At 38.4% G+C, this 18423-nt stretch overlaps 1 protein-coding gene across 2 annotated transcripts in view; it reads right to left on the bottom strand.

Annotated features, from left to right (window-relative positions):
* The window catches only part of ripor3 (RIPOR family member 3), a 35105-nt gene extending 21033 nt beyond the window's left edge, over positions 1-14072 (bottom strand). For both annotated transcript variants that reach the window (XM_060868431.1, XM_060868430.1), the window contains exons 1-9: positions 13916-14072; positions 3993-4101; positions 3124-3273; positions 2900-2978; positions 2713-2736; positions 2555-2608; positions 1738-1887; positions 1062-1125; positions 935-978 (exon numbers count right to left, since the gene is read on the bottom strand). In XM_060868431.1, coding sequence (XP_060724414.1) covers positions 935-978; positions 1062-1125; positions 1738-1887; positions 2555-2608; positions 2713-2736; positions 2900-2978; positions 3124-3273; positions 3993-4090 — 663 coding nt within the window. In that variant the 5' untranslated portion in view covers positions 4091-4101; positions 13916-14072. The remainder of the gene's footprint in view (positions 1-934; positions 979-1061; positions 1126-1737; positions 1888-2554; positions 2609-2712; positions 2737-2899; positions 2979-3123; positions 3274-3992; positions 4102-13915) is intronic.
* Positions 14073-18423: the final 4351 nt, after the last annotated feature.

Here is an 18423-nt window from a genome sequence, read left to right on the forward strand (position 1 = left end):
TACAACTATTCTACTAATTTACCATATTCCACCAGGATGACTAGAACTATTATTTACCACAAAATAATGTGTCAAAGTTATTAACATCCTAAACAATATTGTGAATAAATGCAATTAAATTATCATTCAAATATCATTATTCATTATAAAAGTATATTATTTTTGTTTTGTTCTCAGTCTCAACAACCTCACTGAATATAAACCGTTGTCAATAAAAACAGAACTCAGAAACCTCACAAAAGAGTTGGATGATTATTTGACCTGCACAAATTTAGTAATGTATATTTAAAAAAAACTATAAACTATTTATTTACATAAACAATTAAAATTAACAATACATATCACCTACTAAACAGAAAGGTTCAATAGTACGAAACACAAATGCAATTGTTATGTATTGAACACAGTGTCACCCACAAAATAAGGAGGATGTGAAGACACTTTCATAAAAACAAGCTATTTGAAAGTATTCAGAGAAAGAAGCCCTTCCAGAGCGCATCCCACAAGCCTGAAAGTCAACAACTGTCCTTTGAACTACAAATGGTATCACGCATTGTGACCCAGTAAAGCAATTGTTTTTTGGTCTGCACACCATTAGCATTGACAGCAAAATGAGTCTACATAAAGTACTTTGCACCAACTCTAAAATATAGGGGTGGATCAGTGATACTTTGCCTAGATACAGCATACCAAATGTCTGGAACTCATGTTCTCTTCATCTCTTCAGTATACAGTAGTATGTGTTTGTGGGAAGGATTTAATTTTTTATGTTTTCATAAATAAAATATGCAGTGCACCTGTATATCTAAACCCAAAATATTATATATTAGATGTGAAGTTTTTTAGAGATTAATTGCTTGTTTTCATAATGGGTGCCAAATGGCATTGTATATCCATATAAGTGCAGTGGGGATACTACACAAGTCATATTTACCTCATATTGATCCCCTGGGCAGAGACGAGCAAAACCAATCAAACCTGCCAGGAAAAGGATTTATTACACAAAGTGGCAGAATGTAGGGTAAGTATCATATATCTAACCATAAATTGGTGATTTATACCTTTCATTTTTATTTGCAACTCTCCCAGTAGGATCTCCAATTCTCCTTCCATTGAACACATATTCTATAAACATCAGCAGTTTATTAAAATTTACTATGGTGCTGTGCCTTCATCTTGTATCAACAAGTAATTGCACAACTAATAATAATCTTGATAGCTATGAAGTAACCACAGGCTGACAGGAACCACGGGCTGATCAGGAATATCTTCAAAGTGTTGAGTATATTAACATTTGCAACAGTGATATGTTATGTGAAGTTAGATATCACACTCATGTGTCTATTTCAGCTAGGAAGACAATTTATATAGAGTTGCAAGCCAACAGCATTAAAATATAAATACATAGTAAAATACAAAGCACACTGTTACTTTGGGCTATATGTTCCATTAACTAATCAATCATGATCCAGGTGAGAGAGAGGAAAAAAAAGAAAAGAATGAAACAAGAAATTACCAACTCAAGAAACTTTAAGCGAAAAATTTAAGCTAGCCTGCAACTGAACTATGTAAAATTCAATTTGAAAATAGAATTACTGGTGCAATGGCCAAGCTTTATTTATATTGGCCAGAGAAGCAGGAAGAGCTCATCCATTCAAAAAGTTAGTTGATATTGTAGAAATATTATTAGTATTATTTGTGTGTGTGTTTGTGTGTGTGTGTGACTGTCACACATACCTCTAAGATGTGTCTGTGGTTGCGGTTCAGCTCCAGCAGGCTCTCTCGTGATTCCCGTGAAGATGGGGAGAGTGAAAATGCTCGTTTCATATTAACAGCTCCTTGGCATAATCTCCACTGGATACAATATGTCTCATATAACCCTTCCACCTGTATGTGTAAGACAATAATATACACAATGCAGACCTGGAAATTTTTACAGCAAACACTAGCTTTATTAAAAATAAGAAATCCTGAGGTTACATCCATGAGGATTGATGAAAATTATGTTGCTGGTATGACATGATAATAGGTAATAATTTTTTTAATGGTCAGGTGTGCTTTTCTTACTTTTATCTCTTTGTGTTTTATATTATTTTATCTATAGTAGCTTAAACTGGAGAATGTTTCATTCTGTTCTGTTTTATCAAACTATACAGAATGGACGATTAAAGCAGTATTCGTGCATCACTCAAATCTGTCCCCTTGGGAACATGACTGGAAAACTAACAATCCACTTGTTACAGAGAACACTGAATACCATTTTTCTGTACTCAATAAACATGTTTTTGTTGGTTGTTGGTAAATTGCCTTAAATAATAACATTTGTATTATTTGAATCCCTTCTTGCTTGATTGCATTTGCCCTTTAGTGTGAATGGAAAGATATATACACCTAAAACTTCACCCGAGCCAAATTATCTTCATCCTCTCACATAATGTATGTGTCTTGAAAAACCTCTGTTAATGAACTTCACTTTAATCCTAATGTATTTATGCATGGATCTCACCACACATGTAATAAATACTTAGCTGCGGGCTAAAAATAAAAGTTTTACCTTACTAATTTGAAACTCCAGTCTCCGTATGTATCTTTCCAAGGCTCTTATATCCTGTTGTAGGGGGAAAAGACATTTATCCAGTTTACCCAAACTTCAAATATAAATAAAAAAGATAAATAAAGAAATAAAGTGTGCAGAACTAAAGAAAAACTCACCTTCTCTAAGTCATAGAAAAAAGCCTAAAAGATAAAATAAAAAACCTTCAAATCATATATATTTTGCTTAATTTTGCTAATGCAACCTATAATTACATTTACAATCATAATCCTAACAGGTTGTGGTCAACTGTTCATATTTTTATGAACAGCTAGTCAGCAAGGAATATGGAGCTAATGGTCTTACCAGTCTTGAATTCCTTGTAGAGTCTCTTTGCTGGGATAAGAGGAATTCCAGCTCTGTTTTGTGACCTTCAAGATACTCCCTATGAGCCAAAAGCTTATTTCATTTCCAAAAGCTATTAATTATTATAATGGATTTCCTTTATATTACATTCAATTTTTATTTACTATTTTAGGCAGAATATCAACACACTAGCTGTGTATAACAATAAAACAATTAGTTCATACTTGAGCCCCTTCTGTAAAGCCTGGAAAACTCTGTCCACCTGCTCAGGTTGCTGTCCCCAAATACTGCCAACCACCTGAGTAGAAGAAAGGATTCTTGTAGATTTTCCTGGCAGGCCTTTGGTGCGAAGAGAAGTACGAGCATAAGATAACCTATGGAGTGTTTGGGGAAAGACGGGATGGGAAAGGGAGACAAGAAAAAAGAAAAAGAGTTCAATATGTAACCATTTGTACTATCTCATTTGTCTCTGAAATCTGCAACAAAATATCTGTACTCTTGTAGCTCTCTCTGGATTTGAATGCCCTATCAAAACGTCTCACTACGTACACAACATCAATGAGTCATTCTTCTTCAGTCAATTAAATTCTCTATGCTAATTCTATCATACCAAGAGGAAATTTAATCATACTATGCACATCGCCTTAAACATAATTTAATGTGATCTCCCATTATTACAGTTGCTATACTGTACATCAAATACATCTATTAAGGTGCTTTCACAAGACCCCTCACAACAAGCAGATATTCCAGATATTTTATATATAAGATACATACATGATCAATTTGATGTCTAAAAAACAGGCTGTTTTAAAACATTTTCTTTCATGTTGCTATTAGAGAGATCAACTTATAATTTACTTGTCATAATCTAATGTTAACACCTTATTCTGGTTTTAAGTGGTATAACTGGTTTTAACGTTGATGAATTTTATATAACTTGATATATGTAACCTTGTGACAACTGTACATGACATATTGAAAAAAGCCCACCTCACTACAAACACTCACATAACAATATACCCATACTAGTGCATAAAGCACCAACAGCTTGCTGGAAACCATTTGGAGGTTATAAAGACATAAGACTTACCTATGTCTGTTGGTCAGTGTGTTAACTCCAGTGAAGGAGCAACTTCTCTGCACCATGCCATATTTTGCTGGCCAATCAAAACGCAACTTCACTGACATCCCCCAAACCCCTGTAATGTAGACAAACATTATATACTGTACTATATATATATAAAATAAGGTGCTTTCACAAGACCCCTCACAACAAGCAGATATTCCAGATATTTTATATATAAGATACATACATGATCAATTTGATGTCTAAAAAACAGGCTGTTTTAAAACATTTTCTTTCATGTTGCTATTAGAGAGATCAACTTATAATTTACTTGTCATAATCTAATGTTAACACCTTATTCTGGTTTTAAGTGGTATAACTGGTTTTAACGTTGATGAATTTTATATAACTTGATATATGTAACCTTGTGACAACTGTACATGACATATATATATATATATATATATATATATATATATATATATATATATATTTATTTATTTATTTATTTATTTATTTATTTATTTTCATCATACAACTAGCATATTATTTTTGCATATTATCCATTTAAAATATGTTTCCAGTTGTTGAAGCTTGATAAAATATGTAAAAACTGTAACTGTATTCAATTTCAGAGTCAGCTACTGTATGGATAAAATGAAAAAGACCATATATAAACCATATATTAGGTTTTTGTATATATGCTGTAGCATTACTGAATTACATATTCTAGACATATTCTTACATATACTAGATTGAATCAAGAATTGCTTCTAGAATCCCCTTTAGGTGCCTTTGTGCATCTGCACCTCTATTTAACTCCTGGTTCTGAGGGAATTAGCAAATGCCGTAGTATGCTCTGGCCCAACCCAATGCGGCGTGGCGGTGTAGCTTACAGCAGGTTATGGTCACTGAACTGCTGGATGTCCAGGTGGTGCTTATAGCACATAGTTTAAGTTAATTGGTGACAATCCAGAGCCAGGGACAGGGAGCAGACAAGCTGGCTAATCTGACCGTCTACTAGCTGCACTGAGTCGTCACAATATAGAGACTGTGTCTGTTTCCCTAGCTAAACAAAAAACTACAAACAGGTGGTAGTTTGTAGGGAGGAGGTGTCGCAGGGAGGAGGTGTCGCAGTTATTCCTGATGATAAGGTAGGCATTAAGCAAGAATCTAGACATGTTTTCAACTCATTCGAAGTTCTGCATACTAACATAACATATATAGCCACCAAACTAAGTGTACTGAGTCAGTTCCTCTAATTGTTATTTACAGACCTCCTGAGCCATATTCTGAATTCCTCTGTGAATTTGCAGATTTAATTTCAAACCTTGAACCGCCTGAAATTTAATTTCCCCTCCTTGAACCGCCACCTTATTGTGGTGGAGGGGTTTGCGTGCCTGAATGATCCTAGGAGCTATGTTGTCTGGGGCTTTTTGCCCCTGGTAGGGTCTCCCAAGGCAAACAGGTCCTGGGTGACAGGCCAGACAAAGAGCGGTTCAAGAGCCCTTTATGAAGAAGAATAAAACAAGGTCCGTGACGTCGCCCGGTATGGCGCAACCGGGGCCCCACCCTGGAGCCAGGCCCGGGGTTGGGGCTCGCATGCGAGCGCCTGGTGGCCGGGTCTTACCCCATGGGGCCCGGCCGGGCACAGCCCGAAAGAGTGACGTGGGGCCGATCTCCTGTGGGCCCACCACCTGCAGGAGAAACCGTAAGGGGCTGGTGCAATGTGGATTGGGTGGCAGTCGAAGGCGGGAGCCTCGGCGACCCAATCCCCGGACACGGAATCTGGCTCTAGGGACATGGAATGTCACCTCGCTGGGGGGGAAGGAGCCTGAGCTGGTGCGGGAGGTCGAGAGATACCGACTAGATATAGTTGGGCTCACCTCCACGCACGGCTTGGGCTCTGGAACCCAACTCCTTGAGAGAGGCTGGGCTCTCTACTACTCTGGAGTTGCCCGCGGTGAGAGGCGGCGGGCTGGTGTGGGCTTGCTTATAGCCCCCCAGCTCAGCAGCCATGTGTTGGAGTTCACCCCGGTGAACGAGAGGGTCGTTTCCCTACGCCTTCGGGTCGGGGAGAGGTCTCTCACTGTTATTTGTGCTTACGGGCCAAATGGCAGTGTAGAGTACCCGACCTTCTTGGAGTCTCTGGGAGGGGTGCTGGAAAGTGCTCCGACCGGGGACTCCGTCATTCTACTGGGGGACTTCAACGCTCACGTGGGCAGCGACAGTGACACCTGGAGGGGCGTGATTGGGAGGAACGGCCCCCCCGACCTGAACCCGAGTGGTGTTCTGTTATTGGACTTCTGTGCTAGTCACAGTTTGTCCATAATGAACACCATGTTCAAGCATAAGGGTGTCCATCAGTACACATGGCATCAGGACACCCTAGGTCGGAGGTCGATGATCGACTTTGTGGTTGTTTCATCTGACCTCCGGCCGTATGTCTTGGACACTCGGGTAAAGAGAGGGGCGGAGCTGTCAACTGATCACCACCTGGTGGTGAATTGGATCCGATGGCCGGGGAGGAAGTTGGACAGACTTGGCAGACCCAAACGTACTGTGAGGGTCCGCTGGGAACGTTTGGCAGAGTCTCCGGTCAGAGAGATCTTCAACTCCCACCTCCGGCAGAGCTTCAACCAGATCCCGAGGGAGGTTGGAGACGTTGAGTCTGAGTGGACCATGTTCTCCACCTCCATTGTCGACGCGGCCACGCGGAGCTGTGGCCGTAAGGTCTCTGGTGCCTGTCGTGGCGGCAATCCCCGAACCCGGTGGTGGACACCGGAAGTAAGGGATGCCGTCAAGCTGAAGAAGGAGTCCTATCGAGCCTGGTTGGCTCGGGGGACTCCGGAGGCAGCTGATAGGTACCGGAGGGCCAAGCGAGCTTCAGCCCAGGTGGTTGCAGAGGCAAAAACTCGGGTCTGGGAAGAGTTCGGTGAGGCCATGGAGAAGGACTAAAGGTTGGCCTCGAAGAAATTCTGGCAAACCGTCCGGCGCCTCAGGAAGGGGAAGCAGTGCCCTGCTCACACTGTTTACAGTGAGAGTGGGAATCTGCTGACTTCGACTGGGGACATTCTCGGACGGTGGAAGGAGTACTTCGAGGATCTCCTCAACCCCACCGACATGTCTTCCACTGAGGAAGCAGAGGCAGAGGGCTCAGTTGAGGACTCATCGATCCCCCAAGCTGAGGTCACTGAGGTGGTTGAGAAGCTCCTCAGTGGCAAGGCACCGGGGGTGGATGAGATCCGCCCTGAGTACCTCAAGTCTCTGGATGTTGTGGGGCTGTCTTGGTTGACACGCCTCTGCAACATCGCGTGGCGGCTGGGGACAGTGCCTCTGGACTGGCAGACTGGGGTGGTGGTCCCTCTGTTTAAGAAGGGGGACCGGAGGGTGTGTTCCAACTACAGGGGGATCACACTCCTCAGCCTCCCCGGAAAAGTCTATGCCAGGGTACTGGAGAGGAGAATTCGGCCGATAGTCGAACCTCGGATTCAGGAGGAACAATGTGGGTTTCGTCCCGGTCGTGGAACACTGGACCATCTCTATACCCTCACCAGGTTGCTGGAGGGTTCATGGGAGTTTGCCCAACCAGTCCACATGTGCTTTGTGGATCTGGAGAAGGCATTCGACTGTGTCCCTCGTGGTGATCTGTGGGGGGTGCTCTGGGAGTATGGGGTCCGGGGCCCTTTGCTAAGGGCTGTTCGGTCCCTATATGACCGGAGCAGGAGTTTGGTTCGCATTGCCGGCAGTAAGTCAGACTTGTTCCCGGTGCATGTTGGACTCCGGCAGGGCTGCCCTTTGTCACCGGTCCTGTTCATTATTTATATGGACAGGATTTCTAGGCGCAGTCAGGGGCCGGAGGGAGTCCGGTTTGGGGACCACGGGATTTCGTCTCTGCTTTTTGCAGATGATGTTGTCCTGTTGGCTTCTTCAAATCAGGACCTTCAGCGTGCACTGGGACGGTTTGCAGCCGAGTGTGAAGCGGCAGGGATGAGAATCAGCACCTCCAAGTCCGAGGCCATGGTTCTCAGCCGGAAAAGGGTGGCTTGTCCCCTTCGGGTTGGTGGAAAGCTCCTGCCTCAAGTGGAGGAGTTTAAGTATCTTGGGGTCTTGTTCACGAGTGAGGGAAGGATGGAGCGGGAGATCGACAGGCGGATCGGTGTATCTTCTGCAGTGATGCGGTCGATATACCGGTCTGTTGTGGTGAAGAAAAAGCTGAGCCGCAAGGCGAAGCTCTCTATTTACCAGTCGATCTACGTTCCTACCCTTACCTATGGTCATGAGCTTTGGGTCATGACCGAAAGGACAAGATCCCGGATACAGGCGGCCGAAATGAGTTTCCTCCGCAGGGTGGCTGGGCGCTCCCTTAGAGATAGGGTGAGGAGCTCGGTCACTCGGGAGGAGCTCAGAGTAGAGCCGCTGCTCCTCCACATCGAGAGGAGTCAGCTGAGGTGGCTCGGGCATCTGTTCCGGATGCCTCCTGGACGCCTCCCTGGGGAGGTGTTCCGGGCATGTCCAACCGGAAGGAGGCCCCGGGGAAGACCTAGGACACGCTGGAGGGACTATGTCTCTCGGCTGGCCTGGGAACGCCTCGGTATTCCCCCGGAGGAGCTGGAGGAAGTGTCTGGGGAGAGGGAAGTCTGGGTGTCCCTGCTCAGACTGCTGCCCCCGCGACCCGGCCCCGGATAAGCGGTAGAAGATGGATGGATGGATGGATGGAATTTCAAACCTAGTTGTTTCTTTAGACAAAGCAGTAATTGCTGGAGACTTTAATATTCATTTTGATAAGTTAGAAGATCCTCTAAGAACAGCAGTTGTTTCCATCTTAGATTCAGTAGGGGTTAACCAGTATGTAATAGGACCCACTCATAATGGAGCTCTCACTCTTGATCTTGGTCTAACTCTTGGATTAAATATAGAATATATAGTCACAGTGCCTCAATCAGAAGCTATCTCTGACCATTATCTCATTTCATTTAAATTACACGATTTTGCAATTTGCCACGTCACCATGTTAAATGTGCATTTACATCTACTACTGCAGAGACATTTACATACAGTCTCCCAGAATTATCATCCATGATTGGATCACCATCTGACCCCACTCGATCAGGTGACTGAGAATTTAGAGTCAGTGTTTTGCTACACCCTAGATATTGTAACTCCACTTAAAAAGAAAGTAATTAGAGAGAAAAAACTAGCACCCTGGTTCAATGAAAACACACAAACTTTAAAACAATCAGCTAGGAAAGTAGAACATAAATGGCATCAAAGTAAATTAACAGTATTTTGATTAGCATGGAAGGAAAGCCTTCATAGCTACAAAAAAAAAAAATCTTAGTGCTGCTAGATCCGCGTATTTTTCAAGACTTATTGAAGATAACAAAAATGATCCTAATTTATATTTTATACTGTAGCAAAATTAAATAGGAATAAAAACACCTTCTTTTTGTAGCACGTAATGACTTTATGAATTATTTCAATGGAAAAATTGATAACATCAGGCAGAAAATTCAGACCAATTATTTAATACCAAACAAATTGATAGATAATGCCATAGATAATATTTCTGTTTTTGATCAGTAATTAGACCGTTTTAATCCCCTTCAACAGACTGACTTATTTTCACTGATTTCCTCTTCAAAATTATCATCCTGCATACTGGATCCCCTACCCACGTGTTTCTTAAAACAGACTACTACCAGTAGCTATCCAACCCATTCTAAAGATAATAAATTATTCCCTTAGCACTGGCTATGTGCCGAAATCTTTTAAGATAGCGATTATCAAACCATTGATTAAAAAACCTGACCTCGACCCAAGCCAACTATAGGCATACTGTATATCAAACCTCCCCTTTATCTCCAAGATCCTAGAAAAGATTGTCACTCAGCAGTTATGCTCATACAGTACCTACATTGGAATAATATTCATGAAATGTATCAGTCAGGATTTAGGCCTCATCATAGCAAAGAGACAGTGCTGGTTAAAGTTGTAAATGACCTGTTACTGGCCTCTGATCAGGGTTTTGTTTCTGCCGGTATTGCTTGATCTTAGTGCAGTTTTTGATACCATTGACCATGCTATTCTACTTGATAGGCTAGAACATGTTGTTGCTGTTAAAGGGACAGCCTTCTCCAGGATCGGGTCTTATTTGACAGATCGATATCAGTTCCTAGATCTAAATGGTGACTACTCTAAACAAACTAAGGTAATGTTCGGGGTTCCGCAAGGTTCTGTTTTAGATCCATTGCTTTTCTCCCTATATATGCTACCCCTTGGTGCAATTATTCGTAAACATGGTATTGGCTTCCACTGTTATGCTGATGACATGCAGCTATATGTTTCAGCTAAGTCAGATGTGACTCACCAGCTTAATAAGATTGAAGATGTGCGAAGGACATTAGTGGATGCTTACTAACTTCTTCCTGCTTAACTCTGACAAGACAGAAGTGCGTTTACTAGGTCTACAGGCAGCCAGAGGTAAGATTTCTGATTACAGAGTAACTCTGGATGGTCTTTCTATTACATCAGCAGTAAAAGACCTTGGTGTGATTTTGAGACTCTCATTTGAAGCTCACATAGATCACAAGTGTAGCCTTCTTTCTTCTCAGAAATATTGCTAAGATAAGAAATATGATGTCATTACATGATACAGAAATGCTAGTTCATGCATTTTTACCTCTAGGTTGGATTATTGTACAGTAATTCTTTACTGTCTGGATGTTCCAGTAGGAGCATAAACAATTAGTCCAAAACGCAGCAACTAGAATTTTAACTAGAACCAGAAAATATGAACATATCACCCCATCTTATCATCATTGCATTGGCTCCCAGTTAAGTTTTGCATTGATTATAAAATACTATTACTAAACTATAAAGCACTTAATTGTCACTCCCGAGCTCATTAGCCTGATCATCTCTTCTTACGGAGCTACTTTGTCAATCCTGATGTTCTACACCTGTTTGGAGTCTTGTCGCTGGGTGGTCACCCTGCCAGGGATTGATCTGCATGGTCAGCCAGTGTCTCAGGGAATTGTTGTGGATGGAGCTGCCCAGAAACTCTCATGCCTTCATGTTGTGTCAGTCAGCTGTATGGTCTAGTCTTTATCAAGCAATCAGGTTTATGCTGAACTCAGAGTTTGCAATGACCCATTAGTTCCTCAGGATCTCTCGGTTGCACTATTATAAAATGTTGTAGAAAGGACATTATTTACATTTACATTATTTACTGTCCAGTGTCACCCAAATGAGAATGGGTTTCCTTCTGAGCCTTATTCCTCTCAAGGTTTCTTCCTAATATCATCTCAGGGAGGTTTTCCTTGTTGCTGTCGCCTCTGGCTTGCTCATTAGGGATAGGGATAGATATATAGTATTTTAAATTTTAAGTTAATATTTTTAAATTAATTTTAAACTTAATTGTATATATTCATTGATTTATTTTTATCCTTATTTTTTCTTATTATTGTTATTAAATATAAATTTCTTTTTTTCTCTCTCTTCTGTTTCCATACTTCTGCTTTGAGAATGGGAATTGTAAAAAGTGCTATACAAATAAATTGAATTTGAATTTTTAACAGCCATTACACCAGTCTTCAGTGTCACATGATCCTTCAGAAATCATTCTAATGTGCTGATTTTTCCTCAGTTTTAGAGTTGTTTTGTCGCCTAATAATTTTTATAACCTGTTAGAATTTTTCAGGACTTTCAGATTAATAAAGGTAAAATATTAAATTTTAATAAGATTTCAGAATATTATATATTATATATATTTATATATACTTTGTTATTTGTCAAACCTTTGACTGAATTATTGTATATACTAGATTATTCTTTTTTAACAAGCATTCCTATTGAGGAGTATTTATTCATCTTGCCTATTTCTATTCATTTACATCAATTGTAGAATGTTTTTTATTCCAAAATATTCCAATTGTTCAACAAATTTATATATCTGTGCATTGCATTGCATAAGTGTTTTTACAAGCTTTTTTCCAATTGTATTTTATAGAACTATGCCACGCACACCATCTCATGTGTAGATACATTTCACCTCAGCCAATGTTGTCAAAAAGTCATTTAAAAAAAATCTGTATTAGAGTGCATGCATGTCACTCATGCAAATTGTCATGCAAATTGACAATTAACCCAATTTGGACAAATTTATTTAAAAACCTCTGAAACAGCCAGGAACATTTGATGCACTATTCTGTAAAGTAAATGTGGCTACAGTTTGAAGGATAAGTTGCCCAAGCTTTAATTTGCTAGACTTATGGCTAGTTTACTTTTGAAAGATATGCAAATAATATATATTACTTTTGTTCATTGCTCTGGAAAAGGGCATCTGCCAAATGCTGTAAATGTAAATATCTGGAGAAGAAATCAGGGTGCCCATTGCTGACCCCCGTCCACCACCGAAAGCACCAACAATGGGCATGTGAGCATCAGAACTGATGCGCGCTTCCACAAAACAAAAATGGTTCAGGAATGGTTTGTGGAGCACAGCAATAAGTTTGAGGGGTTGATATGGCCTCCAGATTCCCCGTTTTCTCAATCCAATCGAGTCTAATCCATGGAAGCCCCACCTCACAACTATATATACATATATATATACATACACACATATATGACTATATAACTGAGATCACCTCAAATATTTTAAGTTTCTTTATCCTGACAGAATTACCTGAGTATAATGACTATAAATATATTTATGGACCTCTTAGCAAAGTGCATATGGTTACAGCAAAACATGGTCCCCTTAAGGCAAAGCTGGCTGCTGACTTGGATGGATTATAAATCTTTAGATATTGTATCATTATAGTATCAGTATGTCCACCTAGATATAACATTTTTAATAGGTTCAGAGTTTCAGACTACAATTTTGTGTCTTTGACAAATAGTTAATGAGAATATATTTTGTTAATGAGAGCAGATCACCTTAGGTCAGTGCATGAAATATATGCCCTTGATGGTTATTTTTTCTAAATGTTTTGAAAATTTTTACTTCATAATAAGTATATTTCTATTTGTAACATGAGCACATTTACCTTGTTTGTAATTTATATGTTGGAAACTGTTTCAGACTTTGGAGTACTGTTTCAATGGTGCTTAACATAGATATGTTTTTGTGAAGATTTTTTTTAAAGGTTTATGAAGTTTTAATTAAAAATGCTGAATTTCAAGTGCATGTGCAAGTTTAAAATGTATTTGTTTATGTTAAATCAGTGTGCTTAAGTGGCTCTTTGTGTTACATCATTTATAATAAACTTCTTATAATATAATAAAATTTATCAGTAACAAACTGTTATGATAGACACATAGAAAAACACTGATGGGTTTACTATAGCAACACATGGTGTGCTGTGTTTTTTGAGTGTATTGAGTTTAACTCAATATGTGATGTCACTGAGTACACTCAGAATATCTGTAGGAAATAAGACCTGTGTAACTATTTTCAACACATTTGTTTTAATTGTATGAATTCAAATTAAGCTGTCAGTAAAATATTTCTTAGAAATAAATCAATAAATCTGCACTGGCATCATTTAAACAGCTTTCTCTGTGATAATTTCCAAAAATATTGCACTTTTGCATCATTCTTCAGTTAAGAAAGTTAAAGAAAAATCAATAATCTAAGCTTTCAATGAATATCTCTGCATTCTAACTTTCTGGCATGAAGGAAACATTAAAACAGAAATTTGTGCTTATTTTGGCAAAACTGATGAGCATTGCAGAATGGGAAATTTTACACTCAACATACCAACATTACAATATAGTGATACAATAAGCAATGAAGGCTTAAATGCACATTTATGGTGTTTGCTATTTAGACACTAACTATTTACTCTCTAAAGAATGGGAACAAGATTTTGACACATGAACAAGAAATGAATACATAATTAAGAACGTTACTGGCATTAGTAATGATAGAACATTTGTCTTACCAGACTCAGAGTGTCCTATTCCAGACCAAGGTTACCTCTGAAAGGAAAACTTGCCCATGTTAATCTTTCTAGCAGCATATGTCTCTTTGTGCATAAGCAGATGTCTGTTTGCTCCTGATAGCATGACTCTGACTAAACTGTAAGGCTTCGAGAAGCAGAAACGACACCCGATTCCAAGAACTGCCTTTTACAGGACAAAGAGAAAAGAGGCAGGGCATCAAATGCTTCTCACAACCCATACCCTTGCTCACTGCATTCCTATCTCCTGTTGTGCATGTTGTCACACATGTACACTTTAGACCATAATCATTTCTATACTTTGTCCTTAAACATAAAAGTATAAAATATCTGCTGTCTTAACTATATTTAAATCTAAATACACAAAAGAGACTCTTGGGCAAAATCTGAAGTGTATTATTTCTGTATTGAAACAAATTTTCTTGTTTTTCTTTGGCTTTGCTTTTAGGTGGATGGTTTGAAGTTTATGTACCAATTCACAACTGTCCTGTTCTATTCATATGCAAATAATGTAAAAACTCTACAGTGTGTGCTTGAATGCTAGAGGGTGCAACATATGTGCGGTTGAAAGATATAACACAGATGAATGCTTTCTAAGGCATTACAATCTGCACATTTTGAGCACATTTTAAGACTAATTCATTTTAAATTTTATGTAGATTATTTGGTACTATTTTATTATTATTATTATTTATTATGTAATATATTCTATTTAAATTTATGAAATTATGTATTTATTGAAATAATTATATATGTATTTGTTTTATATGATTATAGTATTTCCATTACTTGCATAAACATTCACATTAATGCACAATCCTAGATGCTATTACCATTGCATCCGGTAAGAAATTGTTCATGAATGAAGAATTTCTCATTTTCACAAGGTTCTTCTCCATTTATATCCATGTCCATATCCATGAAATTCATTTGACATTTGATACAGAATAAGAAATAGTCTGAACCTGCTGCAATAATGGCAGAATATGGCCCTCTTCTGGTGCTAATATGTCTATCAAATTCAACAAAGGAAACTTTCTCTACTACCAGTATTTGCTTACATGATGTTTGACACTATTAACCTGCTATAGTGTCATTTGTTTAAGAAATATAGGCATGTTGTGGCTAGGACATCTCGTTAGAGAGCGAGAGAGAGAGAGTGTGAGAGAGAGACTATACATTAAATAATAATAAGAATAGAAAATGTTTAAATGTTGTAGGTCAGGGAAAGACACTTTTATAACACTCTGGGCACAGGAAACTTTCCGAAGAGAATTGAAGAAGGGAAACGTATAAGTGAAATTGTATCTAGTGTTTCCTATTATACTATTATGTAAAATTATACATAATAAACTTGACAGATAGAAGTGAAAATTGCAATGCTTGAAATGAGAAATCTCAGACTACAGTAGGTTCATAATATGTCCAGCATAGTCATGTAATTTAACTTTGAGCAAAGAAATGCACCATGATTCCAAAAAATGAAGTGATAAGAAACTAGATGAAGTGAAATGAATCTGGTCACCTTGTTGCCTCTAGATGTTTATTTTATTTGTACATAATATATTTATGAAGATTTACACTATATCTAATGACCTATAATCCATCCAATTATTATTATAAACATATACAATGAATGAGCTTAATATTCCAAATCTGAAGGTTAACTACTACAAATGTTGAAAAGGGGCACTAAATATACTCTCTATCACTCATTTTCTACCGCTTATCCGAACTACCTCGGGTCACGGGGAGCCTGTGCCTATCTCAGGCGTCATCGGGCATCAAGGCAGAATACAACCTGGACGGAGTGCCAACCCAACACAGGGCACACACACACCCCTAAAAATACTAATAAATAATATTTAAAAAAAAAAAAAATATATATATATATATATATATATATATATATATATATATATATATATATATATATATATATATATATATATATATATATATATATATATATATAATATTTTACTCAGTAGTCACAGCATGTTTGAAATGATTAAAATTGAATATACTACACAACACCATGTCTAGTATTGCACAATTATGATTTAAATATGAATGCATTTACAGACACTACATTGGCAAAAGTTTTGACACATCCCTCAAAATCATTGAATTCAGGTGTTCCAATCACTTCCATGGCCACAAGGGTATAAAATCAAGCACCTAGAGATGCAGACTACTTCTACAAAATGGGTTGCTCTTAGGAGCTCAGTGAATTCAAGTGAGATACAGTGATAGGTTTTCTTCCTTAAAAAAATGTGTTTTTTTTACATATATTTTGTTTTTGTATTTTTTTAAACATCATTATGTATAGATAACTAATTATGACATTTTTCTGACCTAAGCCATTTGTAGTAGATATAACAAACTGATAAAAATAGATGGTTGGCATTTGGTACATTTGTGTATTAAGTGAATGTATGCAGTTCTGCCCAATCAGTGCAGAGACCTGTGCAATTTGATTTTGACATCTAAGCTGTGAAAATGAGGAGCACATTTCAGCAACAGTCATTAATTCATTGTATAGTCAATAGTTTACCATCTGCTCACAAATTAAATTTAACATCAGCTACAAATTTTCTTTTCATTTTCTTCTTATTCATATCAGTTTTGGTTGTTTTATTGTCCTTTTATCATGTAGTATTGTAATACTAATTTAGATAACATTAGCCAGTCTAGCTAGACTAACAACTGTAGTTCCAAAGACTGCAGCTTCTCCACTAGAAATTTAGATTTCTGGGTCCAAAAGATACTCTGACAGCCACTAAAGTTAATGGATTGTACCCTGATTTTCAATTGGGGATAAATGATAATTCTGCCAGTTTATCTTAAGTTAGCCCTGGGAGCAATGTTGATTTGAGTAGAGAAGCCACAAACCAACCAGTTAAAAATAGATGTTTCTTTGCATGGTAAACGTCTATGCCCTGTCTGGAATATTCCATATGTCTTGAAATGGTTAGTTGTAGTTTTGTAAACTTTTTATCTGCATATTTTTAAAACAAATTTACTGGAAGGGAATGTTTACTGTGTGAACTATGACTCTGTAGCTTTGTCCATTTGAGTGTTGCTTAATAAGTTTGTTCCTGAGAAATTTTATGCCTTTCCATTTGATTATATAATGGAACAAAATGTGTTGCTTCAACTTTAATCGCTGTGACTGAATTATTTTTAATGACAAGACTCTTGTCACTATTTGTCTGACTGGGATGGGTGTTTAAAGAGGCAATCAGTTGACTGGTAGAAGAATACAGCACGTAATCATCTCCAGACAGGTATGCCATGAAAGATTTCACAACATGCTCTTAATAATTGGAGAACATGATTTAACAAGAGGAATGTGCCAAAATTGAACCACAATGCTTATGAATGTCCCAGCTCATTTTTATGCTTATGAATACATACTTTTTTATGTTCTACAAATTAAAAAATTTTTTGACATGCACTAGGCATAAATTTTTTTTTTAAAAAAAGGAAGTGTCTGAATACTATGTTTATTTCTCTGTGAGGGGATTTCCTGTGCACCTTCTGTGCATCAGAAATATAGTTCTGAAGGGGCTTTCCAAAAACTTTCTTCTACTTCTTTTGAAACCATTCCTTTTCTGACTATAGTGCAGTATTTGTACTTTGGGTCATTGGCAGGTTGACAGTAGAAAGTTCAATTTTTTCTTAAAAATAGATTGATATTAGGAGTTATCCATGATTCCCTCTATCTTGAAAAGATCCCCAGTCTCTCCTGAAAAGAGCATTATGCTGCCCAACACTCCATGGGTATGGTTTTCTGCTGCTTTTCAACTGTGGATTTTGAGGCTAAAAGAAAGACTCGGTGGAATAGTTGCAAAGCCAAAGCTGACACTAAGGCTCGCCCACAGGAGCACCACTCATCTCCACTTCACATGTCATTGTTTCACATGAAACAATGGGGCTATTTACACCTGGTCACTTCATGAGTTTTCTGTGATCGGATAGCTATCTGATCGTAAAAAGACCAGGTCTAAATGCCAATCATTCAAACCACTTCAGGAGGTGGTCTGGGACACATTTCAGATGAAACTGGACAGGTGTAAATGAATGTGGTTGTTCAAGCCACATGCGTCAGCGCTATACTCCTCCCAAACGGACGTACGTCACTCGCACGTGATCTTTCACCCAGGTGTCTCTTTAGGTCTTAAAATGCACTGCTGCCCCCAGCGAAAATGCAGCAAACAGTAAATGCTGTTTTTTGTAGCATAACCTTCGTAACAATTTTTTCGTCTTCTTTTTGATTGCATTATGAAAACCGCATATACTAAAGTGTGTTCCATTTCAATTACCCCGGAATTGAGGTAAATATATTTGCATTTTTGGCGGGAGTAGAAAGATCGGATTGATATCTGATTCGCCAAGATACATTTATGTGGCCTAATGTAAATGGAACAGTTTTAACAAATCAGATAGCTATCTGATCAGAGAAAACACATGAAGTGACCACGTGT

The sequence above is a fragment of the Tachysurus vachellii genome, chromosome 4 (assembly GCF_030014155.1).
Source record: "Tachysurus vachellii isolate PV-2020 chromosome 4, HZAU_Pvac_v1, whole genome shotgun sequence".
Taxonomy (NCBI): Eukaryota; Metazoa; Chordata; class Actinopteri; order Siluriformes; family Bagridae; genus Tachysurus; species Tachysurus vachellii.